The 27,708-nt window shown below is 32.8% G+C and overlaps 4 protein-coding genes across 18 annotated transcripts; 3 read left to right on the top strand and 1 right to left on the bottom strand.

Moving 5' to 3' along the window:
* Nucleotides 1-567: 567 nt before the first annotated feature.
* LOC108756017 (cytochrome b561 domain-containing protein 2-like) lies at nucleotides 568-7,091 on the top strand. 2 transcript variants are annotated; one of them, XM_018499561.1, is made up of 3 exons: nucleotides 568-763; nucleotides 3,229-3,420; nucleotides 3,634-7,091. In XM_018499561.1, the coding sequence occupies exons 2-3, from the start codon at nucleotides 3,262-3,264 to the stop codon at nucleotides 4,162-4,164; spliced, it is 690 nt and encodes a 229-aa protein (XP_018355063.1). In that variant the 5' UTR covers nucleotides 568-763; nucleotides 3,229-3,261; the 3' UTR covers nucleotides 4,165-7,091. The 2 variants fall into 2 exon arrangements, with proteins under 2 accessions (XP_018355063.1, XP_018355061.1); XM_018499559.1 differs by having other exon boundaries at nucleotides 568-849.
* A 716-nt stretch (nucleotides 7,092-7,807) lies between these two features.
* LOC108755768 (sodium- and chloride-dependent glycine transporter 1-like) lies at nucleotides 7,808-12,649 on the bottom strand. The gene is made up of 11 exons (XM_018499002.1): nucleotides 12,503-12,649; nucleotides 11,165-11,353; nucleotides 10,778-11,030; nucleotides 10,521-10,679; nucleotides 10,138-10,345; nucleotides 9,694-9,865; nucleotides 9,268-9,624; nucleotides 8,878-9,087; nucleotides 8,445-8,786; nucleotides 8,111-8,369; nucleotides 7,808-8,032 (listed from the first exon to the last, which is right to left on the bottom strand). The coding sequence occupies exons 2-11, from the start codon at nucleotides 11,207-11,209 to the stop codon at nucleotides 7,869-7,871; spliced, it is 2,169 nt and encodes a 722-aa protein (XP_018354504.1). The 5' UTR covers nucleotides 11,210-11,353; nucleotides 12,503-12,649; the 3' UTR covers nucleotides 7,808-7,868.
* A 1,900-nt stretch (nucleotides 12,650-14,549) lies between these two features.
* Nucleotides 14,550-20,683, top strand: LOC108755990 (ubiquitin-protein ligase E3A). Of its 8 annotated transcripts, none has more exons than XM_018499509.1 (12): nucleotides 14,550-14,605; nucleotides 16,260-16,395; nucleotides 16,479-16,659; nucleotides 16,781-17,146; nucleotides 17,234-17,544; nucleotides 17,651-17,857; nucleotides 17,934-18,233; nucleotides 18,315-18,515; nucleotides 19,040-19,317; nucleotides 19,391-19,607; nucleotides 19,683-19,918; nucleotides 20,024-20,683. In XM_018499509.1, the coding sequence occupies exons 2-12, from the start codon at nucleotides 16,288-16,290 to the stop codon at nucleotides 20,142-20,144; spliced, it is 2,526 nt and encodes an 841-aa protein (XP_018355011.1). In that variant the 5' UTR covers nucleotides 14,550-14,605; nucleotides 16,260-16,287; the 3' UTR covers nucleotides 20,145-20,683. The 8 variants fall into 8 exon arrangements, with proteins under 8 accessions (XP_018355011.1, XP_018355013.1, XP_018355012.1 ...); XM_018499511.1 differs by having other exon boundaries at nucleotides 14,557-14,599; XM_018499510.1 differs by lacking the exon at nucleotides 14,550-14,605 and adding an exon at nucleotides 14,623-15,287.
* Nucleotides 20,684-23,148: 2,465 nt separating this feature from the next.
* On the top strand, nucleotides 23,149-27,110 carry LOC108755746 (interferon-inducible double-stranded RNA-dependent protein kinase activator A-like). Of its 7 annotated transcripts, none has more exons than XM_018498966.1 (4): nucleotides 23,149-23,496; nucleotides 25,206-25,491; nucleotides 25,776-26,166; nucleotides 26,248-27,110. In XM_018498966.1, exons 3-4 carry the CDS (start codon nucleotides 25,783-25,785, stop codon nucleotides 26,974-26,976), a joined length of 1,113 nt encoding a protein of 370 aa, XP_018354468.1. In that variant the 5' UTR covers nucleotides 23,149-23,496; nucleotides 25,206-25,491; nucleotides 25,776-25,782; the 3' UTR covers nucleotides 26,977-27,110. The 7 variants fall into 7 exon arrangements, with proteins under 7 accessions (XP_018354468.1, XP_018354464.1, XP_018354463.1 ...); XM_018498962.1 differs by lacking the exon at nucleotides 25,206-25,491 and adding an exon at nucleotides 23,633-23,775; XM_018498961.1 differs by lacking the exon at nucleotides 25,206-25,491 and adding an exon at nucleotides 23,574-23,775.
* Nucleotides 27,111-27,708: the final 598 nt, after the last annotated feature.

Here is a 27,708-nt window from a genome sequence, read left to right as displayed (position 1 = left end):
TTGTTTCTCTCTCTCTCTCTCTCTCTCTCTCTCTCTCTCTCTCTCTCTCTCTCTCTCTCTCTTCCTTTCAACTCCGCAAAAAGTTTCAAGATACGTCAGATAATGAGGAGTTATAAAGCATTTCCCGCGCGAGTTCTCTCTCGGTTTTCTTTGGCTGCATTATGCGGATGCCTTGTAAATTTATGGAGCGTGCATACTTGCGCCTTACCAGCGCTTACGCGATCGAAAAGTGTGCGTGCGTTGCGGCCGCTCGTACCAAGGCCGCAACGTCGAACCGCCTCGTTTTCGGGCCCGACCGACATGTAACGTGATTTTCCACGATTTTCCCATTCGATGCCGTTCCATTCGATCGCCTCGCCAGAAAATTTCAGGCATCAGGGAGTAAAGAGAATTTCAGGGAAATTTTGGTTTCGAGGACAGAAGGCGGAGAGCTATGATTCCATCAAGTGTTTTCTATCTAGGCGATTGGTCCGGCAACGCCATACGCTCCGACACTGCAAGGCCGCGATGTTTCCTCATCGGCCAGCGACGCCACGATAATGATCCATGGATCCACAGCCTAGATCGCCATATTCCAGACGCTCAGTCACGTCACGAACGCGATTGCGCGCGTGTGTTACTCGATTAGCTGCTCCACGCTGATCGAAACGGCTCGAGAGAGAGAGAGAGAGAGAGAGTTCCTGTTTGGTCCCTTTTTTTTACGAAGCTTCCTCTTTTAAGGCCGGCGACAACTTTATGTAGCAGTCGAACGGTGTTCAACGCGGTGAGTCAACCAAATTATCGTTTGGTGACTTTCTCGTAAGAATTGTTGTAGCATAAGCGTGACACCTTACTGTATCAAACATCATGGTGAATATAATATATATGTACATATATTGCTGTTTATTATTGTAGTACTTATTTTAGAAAAAAGAGAGAGGGAGAAGATTAATTAGATTGACTAATGACATAACATCACGCTATGTATACTTGATGTTTCGCACGAGTATCTGTTTTTAATTACTTTATTGTCACAAAGTTGATAATTTTCCAATTGTGATTGATCACCAAACCAAAGAAATTTTACAAACATGTTAGTAAATACGAGCAAACATATAACATATAATATTCTTCGTTTAATGTTAATTATATATTAAAAGAGTTGTTTAATTAACGTTGAATGATTAATTGATTAATTAACGCTGCTAGCACAAAATTAATTAATTAAGTGTATTGATAGAAAATTAATTAATTAAGGATACATCATATAAATATTTAATAACGGAAAGTACAAACAATTATTACTTGTAGAATTTTATTTTTAAAATATTGACTTTAAATTTGCATAAAGAATATAATTGAAATAATACTTGTGATACTTTTTATATGTACATACATACACTCGCGTACATACAAGATTTCTCACAATAAGGTCACATCAAATAATAAGTGCAAATTGAAATAATGTGAAAAACGCAGATATATAAAATATGTATCATTTCGAGATAAATATTTTGTGTGTAAATTCGAGATAAATATTTGTTGTATGAATTCAAGATAAATATTTGTTGTAGATAACATGCTATAGAATTAAAGTGAAAAATTATTGTTATAATTAATAGATATGTATTAATTTAATATTATTTGTTATTTATTTTTTATGATATTGATTTAAAAATAAAGTATATTATGATGCAAAAGGCTTTTAAATAATTTTTATGAATGCTGATCCTTTTAGAGAGAAAGATTTTTTATTCCTTATAATGCCAAAAAATTTATATTTTTTAATAAAGAAAAATTTATTATTATCCTTAATAATATTTGCAAACTTGTTCTTGAAAAAAGAATCTAATGAATTTTTTATATTTAATATAAATAAAAATAATTTAAAGTTAATTTTAATATACTTTAAATAGAATTCTACTAAAAAGAAATTCTTTAGAAATTGCTTTTTTTGCCATTATTATTGCAATTTTTGACATTTACATAATCATTGGAATGCAAGGGCACATACAAATGCACTTTTACATTCCGCAATATACTGAATTGAATGACATTTTTACGTCGTTGTTCAACGAGCATTTCTTATCGTTGGTTATCGAGTCATTAACGAAACGAATTGTTATGAGGGTCTGAATTTTATCGCTTAACTAATGCCTCGATCTTTCTTGGTTAATAGCGTTTGGCTTACCAAACAATATACTTATGCGTGTTGTTTGTTTAATTGTAAGAAATAATAGTATTTTTTTGTAAATAACTCCTTTTGTTAATTTAACACCGTACAAATTACATCTTAAGTAAGTATGTATGTATCATATATATATAATATTATAAATATTATTTTAAATTACTTTTTAAAATATAAATTCCAGTTGTAACGGAAATCATTTGATATCTTCCTTACGTCTGTAAAACATAACATGAGAGATATTGTGTGTTCCAGAACTAGTAAGCTTTATACATGCGTGATAAAAAGTTTATCATTTATATTTATAAATGCATATGATTTATTTATTTTTTTATTTATACATACTTAATCAAGTAATCGCGTATATGTGCAAATATAAAACTCAAGCGAGTAAACTAAGATAACAAGACTGAAAGATAGATATGTTGGAAGACGCGAGAAATCGCACTGTACAATTAAAGATGAATCACGCATCGTACATTCAGAGCTTCTTAATAATTACAAGGAATTACGTAAAAAGACAGACAGCGTCCATAGAACTTTACGGTTACCCAGCAGTGCTGGGTTGAACTTCTTCTGGACCCTGGCTGCAGCGATTCTCAAAAAACCTTTCCTCTTCCCATATAATAGGAATGTGGGATACAGGGAATAAAATATTTAGTAAAATAATATTATCCATAAATTCTAAGTGAAATGTGACAGGAGAAATTTATAAAAATATTTTGTGAAATCTTAAAATATCTTGCTGCTTAATATTAATTTTTAAATACTTATTTAATCGTATGTTTTTTTCTATTTTTAACTTCCACGTGTGTCAAAATGTAAATCAATCCATTTCTATGGAAAATTTCAAAGTAAGCAATATTATCTTAGTAAATAGTAAACTAAATTTGAGTCTAATTTAATACAGTTTCTCGAGTTAAATTGTTCAACATTGTTTTAATTCAATTAATGTCATATAGAGTAGAAGCAATAGCGATCTATAGAATTCGAGATAACTCAAATTGAGTATAGTTTGACATTATGAATTTAACAGTGAAAATCTCTTTTTATTATGTCAGGTATCAAAGAAATATCATCGCTTTCTTCTCGACATGAGCAACGAAAGTAACAAAGGGCCGCCGAGCGCCATAACATTCGGCTTCTCAATACTGACGCATTTTCTACTCGTGGCCCCGGTGATCTATATCTTGGTAATTGCCTTTGGAAACTACAGTTTCTTCTCTTGGCATCCGATTTGTATGTCTGTTGGGGTAAGTATAGAAAAAAAAGAAAAGAGAAAACCTCTTGAATATTTCAGAAAAATCGAAAGTCAATTTAATTTCTAGTCAATTAGTGTGTTGTTATATAGATGTATTTTATCACGATAATAATAATCAGTTAAAGTCTAATGATTAAACAAAGCGTTTAATCTTTTTATTCCAAGATTGTATAAAAATTTAATATTTCTCCATCTCGTGGCGAAGGTCGGTCTTCTAATCACAGAGGCTGTCTTCAGCGTCTCCGGTGAAGCATACATCGCTTGGAAGCTACCCAGGCGTAACAGAGTGACAATACACTGGATTCTACACACAATTGGCCTGACCCTAATCGGGATCGGTTTTATTATCATCATTGTTAACAAAGTCAACTATAATAGATCCCATTTTGCAACAACTCACTCGCAGCTGGGCTTAACAACGATTATACTATCCTTCCTGACCGCTGCTTTCGGAGTCCTGGCGAACAACACCGTTTGGATATATCCGCGCGTAAGGCCGGTGCTCATCAAGGTTGCTCACGCTTGCGGTGGCATCAGCATAACCATTCTTTTATTGGCTACCCTCATCACCGGAATCTACACCCATTGGTGGTTTAACTCCGGTGGTACCAGCACCGGAAGAGACTTGACGTTCGCGTCGCTGTTCTTCGCGGGTTTTTTCGTACTCTTGAAACCGATACTCGGCACCGTTTCGAGGTGCAGAGTTGTATTCGGACCACCTTCGAGCGATTCGTAAGGCCTATCGACAAAGTCTGACAGAGATCTAAAAGAAGATTTAATTACGTCAAGACGCGAACGAAAGACGTACGAAAGTAGTAGTCCAGAAGTAAAATGCTTACTCAATCGATCGGTGAAAAATTAAATTGCCTCCGGAATTATTAAACTGATTAAGTTTTGCTTGAAAGACTAACGGTTATGAAGTTTAATTTCGGCGAATGACTTAATTATTCTCGACGCAGCTCTTGTAAAATATCCAACGGAACGGTGAAAAGCCAAAGATTGTAGAATTAATCCCAGTTATTTGAATGTTATACCTTGTCGGTCCCTTCAGGGATGTTGTTTGTATGAATTGAAGAAGGAGGTGTCATATTAGAAATCAATTGTAACGAAAGCCAATGGAGATCTAATGGCCATGTATATCAACACTTTATGGATGACACACAACATATGTTTATTACACATCATTTACACATATGCACACGCATGCATATGTAAGTATGTTTGTGGATGTGTTCGTAACATATACATATATTTTTTTATAACCCAATGTACATATATAATAACACAACATATTTATTTGATATTTTTCAATATCTTTATACCCCTACAACACAAAAGTTGCAGCAACAATGCTGCAACATTGCAGTAACATTGCAATGTTATTATGCAGCGATATTACTGCAAATTCTGTACTATATGGGTACATGATATATATGTATTACTCACATATATATTAACACGCAATTATTATTCTAAACTATTGTTAACAACTTTCATCTTTTGAGAGAATCCAGTTCTCTCTATTTGTTTTTTTTTTAATTTTAAACAGACTACTTAAATTATGAAGCAGTACGTCAATATATACATATGTTCTTTGTTATCTATTCAAGACATATGTACGATATAATCATTTCTATCTTTCTTCATATTGTATAAGTCTCTCTCCTAATACTGTATATATATTCATTCAAGGCATTATTAATTGTATCCTGATTGTACGCCGTTCAGCATGTTCTACATTAAGACTACTAAAATATCATCTACATTAAGACAACTAAAATATCATCTTTGGTTCTACAATAAAATTATTTTTTTTGCAGAAATATTTGTTCTAATGACAATATTTATGCCACCGTTATTTATGTAAAAAAATACTTTTCCCTTGCGCGGATCTACTGCAAATACTTTTGAGAAAAAAATTTCCTTTTCCATTAATTTTCTTTCATGAAGAAAAGAGGCTTCCTCTAAAAGAAAGCATCTTTTTCCTATCAGATGCTGCAACTAGGATACATTAATTTGTACTGGTTGTTCGCTCTACTGGTTGTTCGTAACGACATTAGAATCGTAACCATCACCGCGATGACAGATTCTTAAGTATTTCAGTATGACTGTACAGCAAAATAAAACTTTTAGTTGTTCTATCCATTTCTTTTAATTTTTAGAAAAATTTTTACTTGATATTATCGAAAGGTACAAAGTATCACAACGTGACGTATTTGAAAAGAAATTATTTCTTCAATCACTCACTCTTTAATAACAATCAACAAATAATTAATTTGTTGATTGTTATCTGATTTGATATTGATATGATACCATCGTGTCATCACTAAATTATCACGATTCGTAATGCGTTACTGCTCTTATATAATCTTACTTATTATTAAAACAGTCAACCATCTCACTTGGCCGATAAGAGAACTAGCAACAGTGACTAAACATTATATTAATTGTCATTATTTCATACAGTGAGGTATTTTTACTATCATTGTGTGGGAAGTCGCGTCACATTAGTTAACCAGTGCATGGTCTGCAAAAAACATTAAAGTTATTGGACATTCAACTGGCTTGAGGAAACATTTGCCGAGGAGGGAAACAGTATGACATTGGCTCTAACTTTTAAATTTTGCGATCTTAAAACATGGCTTGTTAAAATAAATTTGTCTCATCTCTTTTTTTTTTGCTTCAAGCTCGCTAAGATACGTGACAGTATATACGTTCAATTCTACAATTCGTGCATTATTCGCAATGGTTTAAAAATCGTCATAAATTTCTTTAGTTTTCGAGTCATTTACATTTATTATCTCTATCACTAAAGTATTATCTCTATCACTAAAGTATTATCTCTATCACTAAAGCCTTTGAATTCCTAATTTTGAAGTTATTTTTGATTCTCGTTATGAATAAAAGTTTTTGATATCCAATTTGTCAACTGCTAATTTCTAGGCATTAAGCGACTGACGATCCGTTTAGTTCGTAAGATTCAAACAGGATAAAAATTTCAAAAATATCTTGCACTCAAAATGAAAGTGCAAAGATTAGTATACACTGACTTTCTGACGTGGCGTATTACGCAGTAAAAGTGAAGATTATTCCAAGTAAGATACGCTTGGAATAATTGGCATATAGATATTATAGATATTCGTGTTTTCATATGCAAAATTTCTTTCAGAGAAGGCCACTCTTTTTACTTACAAAGTTTTTCACTTATCCCGAGTCAAGTTTTCCTTGAAAAAGTTATCAAGATGTCAGTTGAGATACAAATCATCTGCTAGATTATCAGCTTAAAATTATTCAAAAAATACTTTTCATAAAAATAAAGATCGCGATTTTTCCCGTTATGAATTATTACTCATTAATAAGTCTATACTTCCTTCTCAATAAGTTACAATAGTTCCCTATAAGTTACAAACTCTTGCGATTTTCCTTGTAGGTACTTCTTGTTATCATTTTCTTTATCGTATCCAAAATGTCTAATTTATTCCCTGAATGTCTTTACACGTCAAAGAGATATGTATCTATAATATCTAATATCTAATCTCTTTGGACAATCTATATCTACAAGAAGTATCCACAGTATCTATCTACAATATATCTCTAGACACTTATATTTACAATTATCAAGAAATATATACATCGAGTATATATCTCGACTTCTTTTTATCTTTTCACACTGCCTACTTCTTTCTTTAATTTTTTTGTTTTATTTGCGAAATGTAATTATAAACGTATTTTCACGTATATACATACATGAAATTTATATTTTCTTCACAATGAAAATGGTCCAATTTTCAAAAATAAATATTTTTCTATCGTGAAACAATTTTTTCGTATGTGATACCTTTCATTATATTTAGTAGACATTTAATAAAATGTTTGCTCTTTAAAATAATAATACTGTCTATATGTCACTTTTTACAATCCTTTCCAACTTTTTTAAGTACTGACAGTTTTACATTTCGTAACATCTCTTCGCCATTAAAAATTTAATATCTAATATATTTAAGTTCCGCTGTCAATATCAAGAAATTACTTGATAGATGTTCTTCTTTATCAGTGCAAAGTATTGCAATTTTAATTTGTCATAAAAGAATAAAGGATCTTTTTACAAATATTAGTAAACTGTATAGTTAAAAAATATATTATTTCTTTAATTTCTTGAATGCAATCGATCGTGAAGATCATGCCCAATAAAAGTTATATAATTTTTAATAAAACTCGAGTTTATAAAAATTCAAAATTTTATACTTCTTGTATATATATATAAATCGAATCAAATAATAAAAAATAATTTGTTTAATCAATCATAATTGATAAAATATATTTGTTGACATTATAAGAATGCTTATTCATGTCAAAATAAGCTTACTTTATGTTGGGCATATTATATCTTCAGCATGATTCTATTGAGGTATCGTCATCGGACGTAAAATGAACGTCGCGTCACACTTGCTGTGAGGTAATCAGATCAGTTTTGCTAGAATTTTTAAGAATCGACGGTCCGGGGAGTTTCTGAGCAGATGGAATGACGCTGGGTGATCGCACCATCGGCTGACCGTTCATCAAAATAATCGTATCTCGCACCGAATTATACGCTTCTGAGGCTCCTTCAAGATATTAATATTATAAACATTATAATTCAAAGTTCAAAATCATTGTCATTTGAGTTAATAAAGAATCGTTACCTATTGGAATCGTTAAAGTTCTAAAAGGCGTGAAAGAATTTTGCGACGCTGGTCTCCACTTGGATGTCGGCTGCATCAATATCTTTATACGGTTCCATATGTTCTTTCTCTTATCCTTGCCCTTTTCTTTCTCCGCTTTTTGGCAACATCCCTTATCGTTAAACTCATCGTCGTCGTCCTCATCCTCATCCTCATCATCGTTATCATCTTTATCATCATTATCGTAAGATGATCGCCAACGTCGTCCCTTCAGCTGATCCTATATTAATAACTTTTCGTATAATATTCGTCAACGTGTTGTGTTATCAGTTAAGAAGAGAACGTCTCAACTTACCATAAATAATCCGACAATTACAAGAACGGGAAGTCTACCAATAAGATAACCTAATGTGTCTGCCCATATCGGATAAATGTAAGCTCCATACTTGATCTCCTTGTACACCACCCAGTTAAAAGAAAGGATAAAGAATAATGCCACGGGCGTGACGAATTTCCACATCCATTTCCAGAATAATCTCCATAAACGACCTCGAGGTCCGATCATCTGTTGAACATCATCCAAAAAGCGATCCGCACCGTACACCCATGCCACAATAACGCATTCGATTACGGCGATCAACAAAACGGACGAATTCGCCGCGTGCTTGTCCATTAATTGCAGCCAATACATGCCAGCCTAAAGAGACAAAGACAGTTTTCGTAATAACATATTGAAAATCAATTCTATCATCAATGAAATGAAGTTGTTAAAGATAACTTAAACTTACGTTGGTCGTGAAAATGACACCACCAGCATATCCGAACATCGCAACCCCTAGGACGACCCAAACTTTGTAGCTTCTCAATGACGGAACACTATCAAGTATTGCTGTAGTAACGGTCTCCATAAGAGCGAACTGTGAATCAAGGCCCAAAGTGAGCAGCATGATGAAGAATAGGAGCGACCAGATGGGTGCGACCGGCAGACGAGCTACAATCTACGCATAGTCATGCAAAGAATCGTCGGTGATCCTGAAACATATACTCGAACGCCTACCAGTATAAATCGATGAGAAAATGTATTTATCTAATTATTCTGTTTTACACAAGAATGATGTTGAAAATCAATGGGAAAAAATGCGAGATTGATTTGATCGAACTCTAAAATCAATAATCACCTCTGGATAAACTATAAACGCCAATCCAGGGCCTTCATCTACCACCGACGCCACTGGTACGTCGAGCTCGTGAGCAAGGAAGCCGATTACCGAGAAGATCACCAGGCCGGCAAAAAAGGAAGTCGCGATATTACTTATCGCCACGATTAAAGAGTCTCTGTAGCAATTGTTGGTGAACTTATTATAAGAACTCAAAGTGATCAGGCCGCCCCAGGCTGGACTCAAAGCGAAGAAAGTCTGAACGGCAGCATCTCCCCATACTTTGGTGGATGTGAGTCTCCTCCAATCAGGAGTTAGATAGAAAAGTATACCCTCCTTAGCACCAGGAAGTAAAATTCCACGAATAAAAAGGGCAATCTATAAAAAAGAAATTTATTTATTTAAAATATACTAATCGTATCTCATACGTTAAAATTGTGAACGTACCAGAACAACATACGGAAAAAGAGCGGTGAAGTATACGACTTTGCCTGAGCTTTGCACGCCTTTGCTCAAACAAAGAAACACAATGAACCACGCCAGAAAGAGGCTAATTGCTATAGGCGGTCGAATTGATCCAGTTTCTTCGATTCCACTGCTGATCCCCAAGACATGATTGCTAGAGACGCAAAGAAATATTCTGTCTTTTATTTCTTATTTAAAATTATTACTCTTCACAACATATACATTGAAGATAGAAGAAAGTTATACATTCAATATATAATATTGCAAATTACTTTTAAACTAAAATTACAATTTTTTTCATCAATAAAAAAATTAAATTTTTAATTATTAAAACTTATTAAATTATTAAACTAACAAGACCTGTAATAATAGATTGAACAAAGCTCAATTAAAAAACATCGATCTATACGACGTATATGTTATTACTGAAAATATTCCTCGGATGGCGGTTTTCTGATAGCGCCGGTTATATTTTCGATAATCAGACCCATCGCAGTCATTTGAGTTGAATTGAGGCATTTTCCTTTGAAATAAGAAGCATTTTGAGAGACACAAGTCTCGGCAACGTCCGGCATAAAGCAATCCTCAGTGCTCCATTTCTTCTCGCATTTACTCCAGGGTAACTCCCAACCACCTGCGCAATTTGTTTATTTAAATAATTCTTTGAGCAAAACAGTAGTTTCTATTTTTAGTATGCCTTTACTCGCAAACAGTGTTATTTATAAACAGCTGTTCAAATTTATTACTTTTTTATCAATCAATAAATCAGATGATGCACAGAATATCCTAACGTACGTATTACTATTTACCATTGACTGAAGCAAATATGTAATACAGCGTCCAGGCGATGATTAAATTATAATAGAGCATGACAATGGAACTAACGAGAACCATTCCATATCCTAAGCCACGAAACAAAGGACAAAACTGTTCGTAAACCGCCACCGGTCCGAGACTAGCGTACTGTCCTGCAGAATAACATAAAACAGTATACATATATACATATGACATGATAGAGCAAATAGTACTACGAATCTCAAAGTGTTCCATTGATTTCTTTAATCACCTAAGGAAAGTTCTATGAACATAAGAGGCCATCCGGTAGTGATGAGCATCACGATAAATGGTATCAGGAAAGCACCGCCGCCATTCGAGTAGCAAAGATACGGAAATCTCCAGACATTTCCGAGGCCTACGCTATATCCCAAAAGAGACAAAAGAAAATCGAATTTTCCTGTCCAGGTTCCGCGTTTCGAGTGTTCGTCTTCGCCACTCTGCAAGGGTGCTTGACTATTTGCTATTGAATATTTATCCTCGTTCTAAAAAAAATCGACACTATATTTTAATATTTTAATAATACTTAACAATTTTAAACGCTTTTACACGATATACTTGTCTCGCGCGATATACTATCTGTAAAAATATTTATTAAGTTAACGTGAACTTTGCTTACATCCCAGTCCACGTAAGGACGTAATCTTGAAGATGTTTCTTCCATTCTTTAAACATATGATCTCTTATGGTCTCCGTGATATTAATTATTTCTTCGTTTTCTCATGGTCATCAAGTCGCGCTCATAAAATTCAATGTAAATTATTAATTTTCTTTGGTGAGCGAACTTTTTACGCAACCATTTCTTGTCCTGTGTACAAGTTTTTTCATTGAATACTATTTTGTTACTGATTACGTTACTGATTTAGCTTCATTAAATTTATCTACCATTGAACACAAAAGCCTATCTTCAATTATCGTAAAGACTACAAGAAAGCAAATACTTTCTTACGAGCGATACATTCGCACCCTTTTTTATCTCTATATTTAAGATTACTGTACACTGCTAAACAATAATTATGTATACTCTAATCGTTATTATCGCGTTAACACTCCATAAATGCATGCTCATTCAATCACGCAATTGGTACATACACATGTAAACGGTAAAACGTTTTTCTTTGATTGAATTAAACAAAAATTGTGTTTTTGTCTTATTCGCCAAAGAAAAATAAACTACAAAAAAATTACGCGTGTTTATTGAGATTTTAAATCCAGAGTGAATCTCGCAAAAATTTGATTATGTACTTAGTATTTATTTTTCAACCACATTTATGTACAAATACCTTTTTTTTAGAAATCTAATGCAAAAAATTAATTATGTAATCAAATTGTAACTGCTTTATAGTTGATGTAGGACTTTTAAATTAGCATCTGATAACGAATAATTACACGTTTAATATCGTTTATATTTGATAATTTAGCGTAGAATATATCGGTATAATAAATGTATGCAGATACTAAAAAAAATATCAATAAAAAAAGATATGCAAGAATGAATAAAAAAAGCTTGTATATGTCAAACATACACGTTAATTGAAAATGCAATTATGTAATAAAAAACCATGTGTCTCTTTTATAATCTTTCTCTATCTATTTAACAACACATCAAAAACTCTTCAACATTAAAGAAAGATAGCTCTATACTTTTTCCAAATCAATCTATTGGGTCAAAGTTTAGATTCACCAACTTTAACTTTATAAATTTACATTCCTTTTGTCATTTTTTAATCCCAATTTCGGACACAGAATCACTTAGGCTAACATTAAAACTGAACGATGACTAATATAAAAATGAACAAATCAGTCATCCGTGAATCCCGATTTAAAATAACACTTATCAGTCTTTATCATTCAAAACCGTATCATTCATATCAATATCCGTTTAAGTATGCCGAGAATACAGGTTGGACAACGCCGGTTATCATATAGTTGATAACCGCCGACAGTACTGACCTACCTGTTAGTACACAGTTACTTAACAGTGTAACTCGCCAAGGTCAGACTTGCACTGTCACTATACTTTCAAGGTCGATCTGCAGTTACAGGAAGAAAGAACATAAGAAGAAAATGAAAAAGAGCATAAGATCGAAAAGAAAAGAAGAAAAAAGGCCAAAGGCGAATGAATAAAGATAAGTGTATGTGAAAGACTGATCGAGTAGCGCGAGAGTGATCCGTGCCCGGGCAGCTGACCGGCCTGTCTGTCTGATTATAGGATAGCTTTTGCTACATGCCCTCTTTGCCTCTCCTCGGAGAACTCAACCCTACTCGACACTCTCTCCTCGTTCTCGTTCTCCTCTCTCTCTCTCTCTCTCTCTCTCTCTCTCTCTCTCTCTCTTTCTCGCCCCCGCATTAGGAAACCGAGACCTGTCGAGCTCCATTCCGGATCGATCGATATTACTGCTCCTGCGAGCTGCTCTGCTCTAAACCTTTGCACCCTCTCTCTCACTTTGGCCATCTTCTCGATATCATACGATTGGCCCAGGTTTACCCTCAAGGAGAGTGATGTAGGATTTGCATCTATCCATGTGGGATCGCGTGGGAGGCATAGAAATAAAAAGCAAGATTTTCTGACATCGATTTTGACATGATTTTCGATCGCTAAGTATTTCATCGTCAGTAGAATCACATTCTACTGACACTTACAGGCTTCCTCTTAGACATTTTCCATTAGTACTAATAATGAGAATAAAGTATAAAAGAGAAGATTAAAAACTCTTCTTAGCGGTTAAAAGTTGAGTTTTAATTTCCTTCTGAAGCAAAATGAGGAATTTATTAAGTTTTTTGGTGATATATATATATGAGACAATCATAATTAGAAAACTGATAATCAACTATTAATTAAAAATTGTAATTGTTAATTGTTTATTTGAATAAATTCTGGGCAACTCCAAAGTACCAGGAAAGTACATAACAATTAAAAAAAACAGCATAATTTTGTGTTCCATTAATCACCTTATGTAACGTTACTGAAAACAATTTACTCTGATTTCTCGCAGAAAGTCGTCGACGTATTGATTTCCGATGAGTAATTGTCATTAAATAGAACCCGCTTATTCTCCTGAACAATGAGCAATGAGATCTTTCTTGCGTGCGAATTGTTACTCTCGCAATTCATCTCTTTTCATGCATTACTTTCACACCAACGCACGTAAAAAATTTTTCTTCCATTAATTTGATACTTGTTTAAACAAATCCGACCTGACAGTAATTTCCTGTCACATCTTTTTACGAGAATTTCAAGTGCGATAGAAAATATTAAAGGTCTCCATGGATCAATGAACTGATGGAACGATCCAATCCTATATTGTAGTAAGACAATACGAGTATTCATGCAAGTCGCATATGCACATTTTATGAACAATATATGTATATTTTTAACGGAAAAAAAAATAAAGTATTAATATAAAAAATAAATAATTTGCTTAATTCAAAGATTTAATATAATTTTTTGTTATTATTTGTACTATTGTCTGTAATTATCGTAACAGTTAATATTAATGATTATAATGACAATTCCAATAATTATATACAGATTTTTAAAAGATTATTACAACTAGTTAAAGATAAAATTTTTAATTACATAATATACAATTTTTTTTGTCACAAAATATATTAAAACGAATTACTTTACTTTTCAAGTATAAGATTAACTTTAATCTGGTTTTAATTTATTTTAACTTATTTACTTATTTATTTAATTTATTTATTTAACTTCTTCTAATTCTTGGATGTAGAAGAACATAAATAGTCTCTTACATTTGTGGAATCGGGCCTAATAATGTGTAATAATATAATACATATATTTAAGAAATATATAATAATAAAATACAATATATTTAAATTATACACATAATTATTAAAAAACATATAATACATCATATTATGTTATAATTGTAATCATATATTTGTCATAATATATACGTGTGCAAAATTTAAATTGCGCGATAAATCGTGAAATCGATATGTCACAACGATCGCGCGCGATCACGATGGATCGAGAGTCGCCGTGCACCACCGCGATAACTCGTGGCTCCATTGGTGCTGATCGCAAACGATAGACGTCAGTAGACACAGAAAGCAAAAGAAGACGGCGGTGGTTGTTTTACTCGAGCGAATTCTCTGATTTTCGCGAACCGATTGGAATTCGTGTCCCCGTCGCATAAATCGCGACGATTAACTTAGCCGTCCATTTTCCTAACCTCCAAAACACTCGGATTCTCGACATCAACATCGATATTTTCCCTTTAAAAATCGTCTTAAATCTCTTTCTCTCGATCTCGCTCTCTCTTCCTCTCTCCCGCACTTCCATCCATCTATCTTCTCTATCCTGCGTACTTCGTTCTTCGTTATTTTCATTCCCTATGTTTTTTTCTATTGCCTTTAAACTCTATCCTTCTCTCTCTCTCTCTCTCTCTCTCTTTCTCTCTCTCTCTCTCTCTCCCTCCCCTCCGCTTCTTTCCTCTTTCCCTCCCGCGCCGTGTCTTTCTGACGTATTGAAAAGTATCCCTTGTCCTACTGTGTGAAGAACGTGACCGTTGTCAACACGCGACATTTAAAGAACACAGACGAGCATTGTGCGACGTATCGCTCCGCGGGAGTCCAACTTTTGTGGTGCCGAAACTGCCAAGTAGCAGGGATCCCGACGTGTCGCGTAGACGGCGATAATTTCTGCGCGCGACGATCGGAGTGCGGTGACGAGTTCGCGGTGGCCACGGCTCAGCTTCCTGTGCCGAGCAAAACAGGCAAAATTCCGACGATTTACGGTCTATGAGCGCCAAGAGTCAGGGGGACCCTGGAGAAGATCACGTTTCCAGGTGTCACGAGAGTTGGTTGCGTCCTTTAGCGTCCGCCCCGTAAAAGAGAAAAAAATAAAATAAAAGGAAAAAAATTAGAAAGAAGGAAACGCTTGCTTTTTTCGCGGGGAGTAGCGTGTCGTCGCGTGTTTGACAGCGAATTGTTCCGAGAGTTTATGTGATCGAGAAACAAACGCTCGGTTCTCCGAACATCTCCGATTCGTACGCGTGTTAAAATCGATACGATCGGCGGATCGAGATGTTCTCATGAAACATTGTGGAGGTTCTTTGCCGCCTTCTGTCTTTTCTCTCGCAATTCCTTGGCACGATCTCCCTATTTCTCCTTTTCCCGCTCCGCTACTCCGTCTCTCTCATAAACACTCGTTCCTACAAAAGATTTGTTTACAGCAACGTACTTTACTTTCGTCATGTGAGATCGCGAAATCGTGAGGCTGTCTATTATTAGCGCTTTTGTTTTGGTGCAACGACACTGATCGTCTTATGTCTATTTCTAACAATGTTAGATTAATCTTTTTAAACTTTAATTTATTTTGTATCTTTTTTTCCAATTCTAAGAATTATGTTTATTTCTATCAATGTAGATTAATTGTTATTTCGGTTCAATTACTCTTCATCTTTTTCTAGTTATTAGGGAATTCTTCTATGATATTTGTTCTTTAATAGTTTCTTTCTTGCTTGATTAATTTCAAATATCTTCTAACATCCGATGACTAGATATTTTTATATAGACATATGAGAAATGACATTTGTACAGACATAAAAACTGAATGTTTTTTTTTTTAGAAACATATTGAACAATAAAATTTTATAAATATAAAGTACATTTATTTATAATCGTGCAGTAGAAAGTATTAAGAATTTAGTTTATATATATTTTATGTTGTACTATCATTTTTGTAGGGTAGGAGCTGAGAGCCCTTGCAGCGACATGAAGCGCGCAGCTGCAAAGAAGCTCATCGAACGTTACTTTTATCAACTTACGGATGGATGTGGAAATCCTCATTGTGACAATCAGCATTGTGCCTCCAGTGGCAAAGTATGACTTTCAAAATCCAATTGTCAACAAACTATAATAGAAATTAAATAATATTTTGTGCACCTTGTTTGGTTTTGTGCTAGGTAACTAATCTTACTCCAAATCAAGCAGCCGCACAAGCGATACAATTATTCTCGCAAGAAGCAAGACTGTGCGATGGTACACAACCCAGTAAAGTTGCTCGAACTACTATAGAGCCTGGACAAACGTCATTAGCTAAGAGTCTACCTGTAAAAAGTGTTAATTCTACAAGCTCTGATGAAGGTATTTATTTGATTCAGTAAAATTTTAATTTTTGAAGCAAAACATCTAATTATTGTATCAGGCATTATGCAAGACTATCCAATTATATTTTAATGCAAATAACACTTTCGTTTTTCATTAGGAAAACAAGAGTCATATCTTACGGAAGTTAAGCTTCTGGATATTATAGAAAAATGTAAAGCAGAAGATTCATATTCTTTATTAATTCGTACTTTGGGAGAAGTGTTTTCTTCTGGAAAAGCATTAAGTCTCAGTTTTCAAAAAACTGAGAAAAATAATTCTCCTTTGACGGCACTTCTTGAACGAGCACCAGACAGTTTGTTAAGGCCACCCGCAGATTTGAATAAAGAAGCGGTACGATCTTTACAGGGAGAAGATAAAGAAGAAGATAGCAGTGATCCATCACCTACAGTTCCTAATAATGACGATACTAGTGTTGACTTACCATCGGTTCGTAGAGCTTTTGAAGCACTTTGGTCTCTGCCAGGTATGAATAAATACGATTTTGAATGCTATTTTAACATCGATACCTTTCTAATTAAATTAAATACATATGTTTTCCACATTTTATTAGGTGAGGTATTTGAATCAGCTCTCGTCAATGCGCTAGTCACTTTAGCGGATGACATAGAATTAGATCTGAGAGTATTTCGTATGGTACGTTGGGACAGCATGGATAGTTTGTTAAATGTATTTCTCATTGTTTTTGAAATTCCAATGCTTGGAAATAGCGAATATTTGGAATTGGCTCTGCATATGCTGTGTAAAGCGTTGAGCTGTGTGCCGGTATTGGCCCAAGCCAAGTTAGCACGCGTATGGGCCAAACATTGCAAATCGCGACTTCCAAGCCTTCTGCAAGCACTTCAAGAACTCATAACTGTCAAGGTACATTCTCTCGACTTTATCGATAGCATCTATTTCACTTGCTTAGGTCTTAAAACAATAAGTATATTTATTTCTCGATCATAAAAGATTTGGTATCGTGTTAAAGGTAATTGGAGGATCTTTCACACGTGATTATTGCGTGCAAGATGCAGACACTATTACCGCGCCTACGAAAGTTATGAAAATTCTATATTATGCAAGTATGTTGGCTGGTGAATTAGATCCTCCTGAGTTAATTTTGAGCGACGAAAGTGAACCGGCTAGTAGCGATAAAAATGCTTCACGATCAGCAATATCAGGACAGATCCCTCAGGTATCATCTCTGTTAATTAGCTTAATTTGGTATACATTATTTCGTATGATAAATAAAAGAGCAATATATATTTTAGGATCTATTAGCGACAGAATTAGGAATTACTGCACTGGATGCACGTAAACCTTTCATACCATTTACTGATTTTTACAATGAGCCACTTAGCGATGCCATAGAGATGGACAAAGATTTCGCTTATTACAAAAGCGAAGAGCCACAGAAATTTAGCTTTATGAATTATGCTTTTATTCTTACGCCGGCTACTAAAACTTTGGGCTTGTATTATGATAATCGTATCAGAATGTATAGCGAACGACGTATGAGCTTTTTGCAAACCGTTGTCGGGCAACCAACTAATCCATATCTCAGATTAAAGGTTTGTTGATTCGAAGATGAATAATGATATGATTAACTTCGGAAAAAAAATCAGTGTAAATTTTGCTTTTAACTTAAACAGGTACGAAGAGATCATTTAATAGATGACGCATTGGTGGAATTGGAAATGGTGGCGATGGAAAATCCATCCGATTTAAAAAAGCAATTAGTTGTCGAATTCGAGGGAGAACAAGGTGTTGACGAAGGAGGTGTATCTAAAGAATTCTTTCAATTAGTTGTTGAAGAGATATTTAATCCTGATTTTGGCATGTTTACCACTCAGGTAAGAATTTGCACGACCAAGTAAATTTATGTAACTCTTATATTTTTGTTTTATTTTATTTTAGTGTTTAAGGAGATCCTAAAGATGACTAATCATATTGTAAACAACACTTATACACAGATGATTTACGTGTCGCTGACACAGCACTACATCAATATCTTATTCACGCATGCCACACATACACATAAATTTTTGTATAACAATTACGTTTTAATTTAGACGTCTAAGTGCAATTTTAAGAACTGCACTATTTTTTCATGCAAACTACTAGTCTGTGAATTACTATTTCGTAAGTACAGATTGCATAGGTTTTATATGAAATATTGTCACGATATAACAGCTCTAGAACGCCATATTGGAATAACGCCAAAAAATGATAAAGATCTCAATAAAAGAGAGGAAAAAAGTAATTGTTATACAAAAATTATATGGTTTAGTCGGTAATACAGACGACTTTAAGATCCCCTTAATACTTTTTTTTGTATGTTCATAACTTATAAGATATAATTACTATTTTATTTTAGGAAGATACACAAATGACATGGTTTAATCCAACATCATTTGAGAGTGACGCACAGTTTACATTAATAGGCATCGTTATTGGTTTAGCAATTTATAACAATGTAATTCTGGATGTACGTTTTCCAATGGTAGTCTATAGAAAATTATTAGGCAGGAAAGGCGGTTTTCCGGATTTGGAGGATTGGAGTCCGACATTGTATCGAACAATGAAAGAATTAATAGAGTATACGAGAGATGACATGTCGGAGACATTTATGCAAACTTTCCGAGTGAGTTACAGGTATGTTTTCGATAAGTTAATTATTATACTGATAAGAATTTTATTGTATTTTCTCACTGCATCTTTTCTATAGAGACGTGTTTGGATCGTTATCGTTCCATGAGCTCAAAGAGAATGGTGATGAATTGTATGTTACGCAGGAAAACAAAAAGGAATTTGTTGATCTCTATGCGGATTTCTTGCTTAACAAATCCGTGGAGAGACAATTCAACGCTTTCAGACGTGGCTTCCAAATGGTTTCAGACGAGAGTCCGCTCGCATTACTCTTCAGACCTGAAGAGATTGAGCAGGTACAATCGTTGATATGGCGTAAAGAATACGTTATATCAAATTTATTTTAATGAAATTATTCAACATACGCGTAGCTCGTTTGTGGAAGCAAAATATTTGATTTTGCTGAGCTGGAAGCAGCTACGGAGTACGAAGGTGGCTATACCGTGGATAGCAAAGCGGTACGTAACTTTTGGCGTGTAGCGCATTCCTTACCACCAGAAAGTCAACGAAGACTTCTTCAATTCACTACGGGTAGCGATCGAGTACCTGTCGGCGGTCTTTCGAGACTGAAGATGGTCATTGCCCGACATGGTCCTGATTCTGACAGGTAATATTTATATTACGCTGATTATATTTTACTAATTTTATATATATATATACATATATACATACAAATATTTATTTATATACATATATTAACGTATATTTTTAGATTACCAATAGCACACACATGCTTCAATGTGTTACTGTTACCAGATTACAGTACAATAGAAAAATTGCAAGATCGCTTATTGAAAGCAATCAATTATTCAAAAGGTTTTGGCATGTTATGAACATGCTTCATCACTTCTCTTTCTTCCACCGTCTTTCGAATGATATTCGAAGTACACAATAAGACTCAATTACTTTTGTCATTTTATTCTTAGCTATTTTATTCGGAAATATTTATTATAATAATAATCCAAAACCGTGCCAGTGCGCTTAATCATGGAAACGTTGCTTATGTGCAATATGAATCATCAAAAGGCTCCTAACGTTCTGAAAATTCCAACGAATCAAATATCGAATCCTTTGTATAAAACATATGTTCTTGAAAAAATGCTTTGAAACTTGCAATACTGCAAGAATCGCTTGTACCATACTGTGTACTTTTTCTACTGAAATATAGATAACAAAGACCGATTTTGTTGGCCATTCCGAAATGATTGAGGGAAGAAGTGCAAGAGACATTTCAAAACACACGATTACAATGAGTGTAAAAACCGAATGGAACTGCATTATAGAAATAAATATATAACTTTAGTAAAACATAGTCGACATAAACAGGATGCGTTTCAGGAACTCAATGGTTGCAATTATTATGTGATTTTACTTCGAGATACTATTTTATTTATAAATTTTTTCATTATTAATAAAGAATGAAATAATGTTGAATGATGATAATAATGATGTAAACTTTTTCTAACGAAAAAGTTTGTTAGCATGAGTTTTTCTGAGAATAATAACTTCTAATTCAGTTTATAAATTAGAATATAGACGAAATTTTAATCAAAAAGAATGGAATTTTTGGATAGAATTGACATTTTTTAATCAAAAAGAATTGGAAAATATTTAATTAAATTACACATTTGTAATAATGTGATTTATATAATTATATATAACATTTAATTAGTTATTAATTAGTTATTAATTAATTATTCACTAATTATTAACTAGTTAAATGACTGATAAGAGCAAAAAATGGATATTGGTATAAGGAAAAATTCCCTTTTTTTTTATTGATTTTAATATATTAAATAAGATATTTAATAAGAGGAAGGTTTTTGTTGTACAAAGTTGTCATTTTTAGACATACCTTTAGCTTCCTAAACGCATCTGATGCTGGAAAGCCGAAAACAACCCTTATACAAAACACACTGAGCTAATGTCACTCTGAGCAGATCTTTTTTGTAAAGTAAGGCGTGGGATAGTGGCGCTTTTGTATGTATTTTTCTTTCAATTTCTAACATTTTTCTCATATATCTTGCGTCACGATGGTGATCAAATAGTATCGAATAGAAATTCAATTTGTATAAACGTTTATAATAGGCAGCTCTTTAACGGCTACCAGACATGTCAGTCGTTTTATTGTTATTCATGTGACAATAAAGCTCTCAGAAAAAATGTTGTATTCATTATTATTAGCTTTACAGAAAATTGGGCATTATTGTTCAATTATTTCCTTTATCATTCTTTTCTTTCAGCAATTGCAACATTTAATTTTTAACTCTCGATTATATACAAGAACAGTTCATTTGGATCCAAAATAAAAGTTTTAAACAGTTAATCTGAATGATTGGTATTGCGAGATTCTAAATTATAGATGAAAAAATTTTGAACCTTCCTCTATCAATCGCCATAAGGCGAAGGTTTTTACTTGTATTCTGTATTGAGAAATTTACTCAAAATTTCAAAAATTAAAAATTAAAATACAAACATGTATCACCTAACTTCCTTCAACTACAAATACTTATGGTAGAAATATATTACTTCCATCATGCAAATATGCGCATAATAATCGTAGAATCCAGAGTTTAGAAGATGCATTTTTGATAGAAGAGAAAACGAGTCTTTATGTCTGTCCATAAAGATACTTAAATAATACATTTCGACATTCAGCGTAAATCGATATAATGTATAAACTTACATGCTCTTCTTACATCGTTGAAGTATACCATTCAATCATTGGCGAATCCAGAAATTTGTCGAAACATTGGCACACAGTAAGCGAAAGTTTTTTTTTAAGATCAAATATGAAAAAATTGAATATTAAATTATTATTTAAATTTTCACGAGACAGATTACTTAAATGTATAATTTTAAATAAAATATTTTTTTATTTAATTTAAATAAAACGTTTTATTTAAAATTATATTAACACAAGAAAAGAATAATGCAATAGAATTAATGCTTTTTCATATAGAAGTTTCTTAAATTAAAAAATATTTTTAGAATATCAAAATTTTATCCCATGGAAAAAACGATGGCAATAGCAAGGTTCTTGGTGTGGAGTGCGAAATAAAGCGCAAATATTATTTAGCATCTCCAGGAGACTAACATTATAACATTTCAGATGAGTTTCTTTCCTCTAAAAGTTTCATGAATTACACTAAACAAAAAACAATTGCTTTGTAAATTTTTATTATATTTTTCAGAGATATTAAAGTCCAGAATGAACATTTTATTACTAGGTAGAACTTACATAAAATGGACAGGACCTTATATAAACTTCTTTTTCTTCTATAAATCTGTCCTTGCCTGAATTTCCGATCAAAAGGATGATACCATGCATAATATAGATCGAAAGATTCTGTGACAGCCTTCTTGGGGTGCAGAACCCATACGTAGAGTATGATAAAATGTAATATTTATATCCTAGAGTTAACACAGTTAACCAGTAGGAACACTCCACGAAAAAAATGCGTGTTCACGCAAGCATGACTGCGCAGCTTTTGTTTTGAATCTAATGAAATGCAAAACGACAGGAACGTATATATGTATGCACGGGGACACAAACGTCTGGTCATGCCATTCCTTCTCATTCATTTCATTTTTCTTGTTCATTCATTTCTTATTTCTTTTCATGCTTTCTTTCCATTCTTTCTTATGCTTTCTCCTACATGTATGTAACTTCGGATGGCTAGGCATTAATAAACTTTGTTTACGTACATCAACAATTCTACAAATATCTTTGGAAAATAGATAGGACACTTTCTTCTATTCGGCCCTGACATTAAAATAGTGAATGATCACGTGATCGGCACGTTGAGGTCAAAGATATTCCTATGTGACCACAGCTTCTCAAGACTCTAGGATCGAGTTATTCGGATAGGATTCTCGTTTTGATTGTTGATTCAAAAGTCACTTCCAAATATTCATTGGCTTTATTGTCAGTAAATGATGGCTTTATTGTGAGAAGAATTCCGCAAATGGTGACAACGTGGAAGAATTCTTCTAAAAGATGGTGTAATATTGAGGTTGACGATTGCAGCAGAGACAATATTAGTTGATAAATTCCACAAGATCTAGTAGAAATTCAGAAAGAAAATCAAATTTTTTAAATAAAACTAGGAATATGAAGAAGCAGAATGCCGTTCAAATTTAACTCGTCAACCAAAAAGTCTAAGCACAAAGATGTCGCAGAACGTAAGTTAAAAATTGATCAAAATATTGTGCGTCGACTACGCATCTCCTTGTCCTTGTGTTTCACGACTCATTGTCAGTTATGACTATTTGTGTGCTGAGGTCCTAAATCTTCTCAAAGAATTTTCTCCTTCGGAAGACGAGAATGGAATTGGCGACTTCATATGAACTTCTTGAACGAGAGAAAGAAAAGGCATGGATTGTGGGCATTAATGTAGAAATGTGGTCATTCCTCAGTTTGTGAAAATTTTCGACAACGTATATGTACACGTTCGATCACTGGTGCGTTTAGCTTATTATTACATTCTGTAAAAAATAAGCGACAACGCGACAACACACGAAAAATATCAGGACGTTCCAGGATTCGAATCCTGAGTATCGATCATATAACTTTTTCCAAGGCGAAACCGTGAAAATTTTTTGTATGTATATATGTACATATGTACAATACATACAAATTTTCACTTTTCACGTTTCGTTCTAGAAAAAAAGTTACATTATCGATACCCTAGTCTCCACCTGATCTCCGCCACTTTACATACACTGAGTGCAAAAAATACGAAGTATTCATACAGAGAAAATTTTTTTTTTTTTAATTTTATTTTTTAAAAGTCAACATATCCAGCAAGAAATGAATCATCGAATTGATGTCGAATGAATATCGATATAATGATTTCAATTAATTTTATGTCGATTCAACGTTTAATTGACGATCCTTGTGCGATGGATAATTAACAATTTATTCATAAAGAATAAAATAGACTGTATGTCTTTTAAAATTATATATACCAAAAAGATGTGTATTAATTATAGAAAATATATTATCTAAAAAATAAGCAAAAATTAAAAATTGTATTGTTTGGATGATTAAAAAGTCGATTAAATACAGATGATTAAATACAGTCGAGAAATTTAGCTTCTAAAATCAGAAATACATGCGAAATCGGTTATTTATGTTAGAACAGAATGTATTTATTGTATAAAATTACTAATTAATGTTTATTTTCTACAAATAAGATTTTTTTATAAAAGTCCTTGTACAAATATTTTTTGCTCTCACTGTATTAGTAAACTTCTGTCCTGTCCCGACCCCTGACAGTTGATAGCTTCTTTATGACGTAGATAATACCGAGTCGTCCAAAGGACAAATTCTTTAGCGTTCCTAGCAGATATTAAGCAACCAATCAAAAATAATTACCTCGCCTCGGTAGTGTAACTTTTATCTTTCCTGTGCTTCGATATCGCTGTGCTTCGATATGTAACAAATGTTTAGAAAATGCTTTAGGACGCTATCTCATGATAGTCGATAAGTAACCAATCATATTATGCGTTTCATGAACGCACTAAACATAAATGATGCTGATTGGTCGTATTATTTTTTCAAGTTTCTCTTAAGTCGGAATCAGACTAAAGAGAATGAAGATAAAAGATTAAAGATTGAAATTTTACCAATGAGGACAAAGAAATTTTGGCTCCTTTTGTTCTGATTGACCAAACTTCAATCTTTTAATTTTCAATCTCATTGGGCTTATGGCCAAATTGTTCATTTCTAGATGATTTTATCTATCGGATATCTCCCAAATATTTCATAAATGAGATATCTTGGAGATATCTAGAAAATATCCCATGGACAAAGTTATCAGTAACTTATCTAGAATAACTTATCTAGAAATAAAGAAATTAGTCATTGTTCGATTTTTTACCATTTGAAGTTCCAGATACTAGTAAGAAGTAGTTCGAAGTAGTTCGAACTGTTTGAAGTCCCTTCCTCTGAGAAAGAAATAGAAAAAACAAGGGCCAGTATTAGAGTCTACAGTCTTTTTTATTTTAACAGTAAATTTTTCATCGAATATTTGTGTAAATGTGTAAAAAAGGAACTAATAAAATACGGAATAGAGGAACGCAATGTCTGATTTCGTTCGAATAAACGAGGAACATAGTGACGTGGAATAATCGAGATTGCGTTAAACAATTATGTCCTACATTATACCGTCAACGGTAAGAGAACATTCTGGAAAGATTCGTCGAGTATATAAAGGAAAAAAAAATCTATATGTGAAAAATAAAACAATATTATTTCGTATTGCAGATAAAATTTTATCGAGATTTTGACAGTTGTTTTTTCTATAAATTATATTTATATTTTTAATTAAATAAATCTATTTTAAATTTAATATACTAGTCAATCATATTAAAAATATATATAATTGCAAATTCTTCTATGTAATGTGATGTGCTACTATCTTATATTTCTTAAACAAAATATTTTGTGTATTTTTCAGTTATAAGATGGCCAAGTCAGAAATTAATTTGTTACAAGAACTTTCGGTTAAACGAGGCTTTATGCCTATTTATAATTTTTCCGAAAACAATATTAATTACAAGAAGGAATTTATATGTAACGTGGTTTGTAAAGAATTGATAACACATGGTACAGGGAGTACAAAAAAAGAAGCCAAACATAATGCTGCAAGAAACATGCTGTCACTGTTAGCCACAAATCGTAAAATTTCTTCATCAGTAGTTACTCCACAAATAGTTACTTCACCAATAGTTACCAACGTATCACAAAATCCTGAAAAAGTTTTCAACACATCAAGTGTATCATTTCCAAAAGAATACAATTCAAATAAACAGTTCACTGTTGAACATAATTACATTGGAATGTTGCAAGTAAGTTTCATGAGTTACCTGTCAAATATTACAGTTCAAAAACTAATCATCAGAATAATATAATTTTTATTCTATGTACAGGAGTTCTGCCAACAACGACAAATATCAGCGAAAGATATTCGGTACGAACTTATCTATGACGAAGGATTACCTCATATGAAAACATTTACTATAAAAGTCAGCTTGGGATCACTATGTGAAAGAGGCACAGGACAGTGTAAGAAGTTCGCTAAACAAGAAGCTGCGAAAAAAATGCTATTACATCTGAATCCAAATATAATAGCTAATAAAAACGTGGACACTCATATTGCCGTAAATGATAGGGAGACACTTGAGAATAATATACGAGAATTAGGTACAAAAATATCGGAATGTGTTAACAAAGATACTTTGTCAGTGGAAAAGTTATCGGAAAATGCAAAGTCGCTCTATCTGAAATGTACTAAAAGAACTAATATAATCAATCAGGAAATCAATCCTTTAATACTCAAGGACTTCCATATGTTATTTGGAAATAATTATTCCAATAAAATTACGTATTGTATGATACATAAAATGCAGATTATATTGGATAAATATCCCAGAGAAGATTCATGTCTGATGTATGAGATCAGACAAGACATAGAACAAGTATTAAAAGTTAAGATACAACAAATCACTCCATATAGCAAATCACAGAATTACTTGATATGCTTACGCTTGTTGTCCAATCCTTGTATTACGCAATTCGGCATAGGTGAGAATAGAATGGTAGCAGAGTGTCATGCCATGTATAATCTCGTGAGAGCTATTTTAATTTTTATTAATTAATTCTAAATGTTTGAATTTTTTAATTTTATATATATTAATAAATTCGTGAATTATTAAGATTATGTATAAACATATAGAACGACAATTTGTTTATGATGGCAAATATTTTTACAATTAAGAATATATACATTTACAACACACACACATTTATATATGACTTTGTTTACATTGAGCACTTAGTACGCGTACTAACCAGTAACTAACTTTCTATTAAATTATTTTAATTTCGACGATGCGTGTAAATGTATGTACAATATGGTTATTTAATAAATCATCTAGATACATATTGTATCAAACTTAGTACATCATTTTTTAAATGTATTACCGAAATTAAAATAATTTAATAGAAAGTTCTCAAGCAAAACAGCAAATCACAAAAATGTCAAAATAACATTAAAATGAATCACAAATGATTGAAAAATGACTTTTAATGATCATTTTGGAGTCATTTTGATATCATTTTGATGTCATAACTTGTTGTTCTGCTTGGGTTATTAATTAATATGCGTATCAAGTACTCGAAGTAAACTAGAACTCGGTGTAAACTATGTATATTTATGTATATAATATATATCTATATACACACATACATAAACATTTATATAAATATTATAAGATTTCTCAGTTTATGATTTCTAAAAAAATATAAACATTTTTAGATTTTATAAAATTTCATCAGAAATCAAAATTATAGAATGAGAAATCTTAGAATATTTCAGAATTCACACATAT

Source organism: Trachymyrmex septentrionalis, unplaced genomic scaffold (genome assembly GCF_001594115.1).
Source record: "Trachymyrmex septentrionalis isolate Tsep2-gDNA-1 unplaced genomic scaffold, Tsep1.0 scaffold9, whole genome shotgun sequence".
In the NCBI taxonomy this organism is placed as follows: Eukaryota; Metazoa; Arthropoda; class Insecta; order Hymenoptera; family Formicidae; genus Trachymyrmex; species Trachymyrmex septentrionalis.
Note: the sequence above shows the minus strand (reverse complement) of the source record. Positions and strands in the feature narration are given on the sequence as shown.

Coding starts and splice junctions, on each gene's coding strand:
- LOC108756017 (XM_018499559.1), top strand. Junction 3,421..3,633: donor CGATTTGTATGTCTGTTGGG/GTAAGTATAGAA, acceptor CTCGTGGCGAAG/GTCGGTCTTCTAATCACAGA.
- LOC108755768 (XM_018499002.1), bottom strand. CDS start 11,209: ATGGAAGAAACATCTTCAAGATTACGTCCTTACGTGGACTGGGAT. Junction 11,031..11,164: donor GTCCTTACGTGGACTGGGAT/GTAAGCAAAGTT, acceptor GATTTTTTTTAG/AACGAGGATAAATATTCAAT. Junction 9,866..10,137: donor CCATCCGAGGAATATTTTCA/GTAATAACATAT, acceptor TTGCGTCTCTAG/CAATCATGTCTTGGGGATCA.
- LOC108755990 (XM_018499503.1), top strand. CDS start 15,606: ATGAAACATTGTGGAGGTTCTTTGCCGCCTTCTGTCTTTTCTCTCGCA. Junction 18,516..19,039: donor TTGGCATGTTTACCACTCAG/GTAAGAATTTGC, acceptor ATTTTATTTTAG/GAAGATACACAAATGACATG. Junction 19,318..19,390: donor ACTTTCCGAGTGAGTTACAG/GTATGTTTTCGA, acceptor TCTTTTCTATAG/AGACGTGTTTGGATCGTTAT.
- LOC108755746 (XM_018498962.1), top strand. CDS start 23,756: ATGTACACGTTCGATCACTG. Junction 23,776..25,775: donor ATGTACACGTTCGATCACTG/GTGCGTTTAGCT, acceptor TGTATTTTTCAG/TTATAAGATGGCCAAGTCAG. Junction 26,167..26,247: donor ATTACATTGGAATGTTGCAA/GTAAGTTTCATG, acceptor TTCTATGTACAG/GAGTTCTGCCAACAACGACA.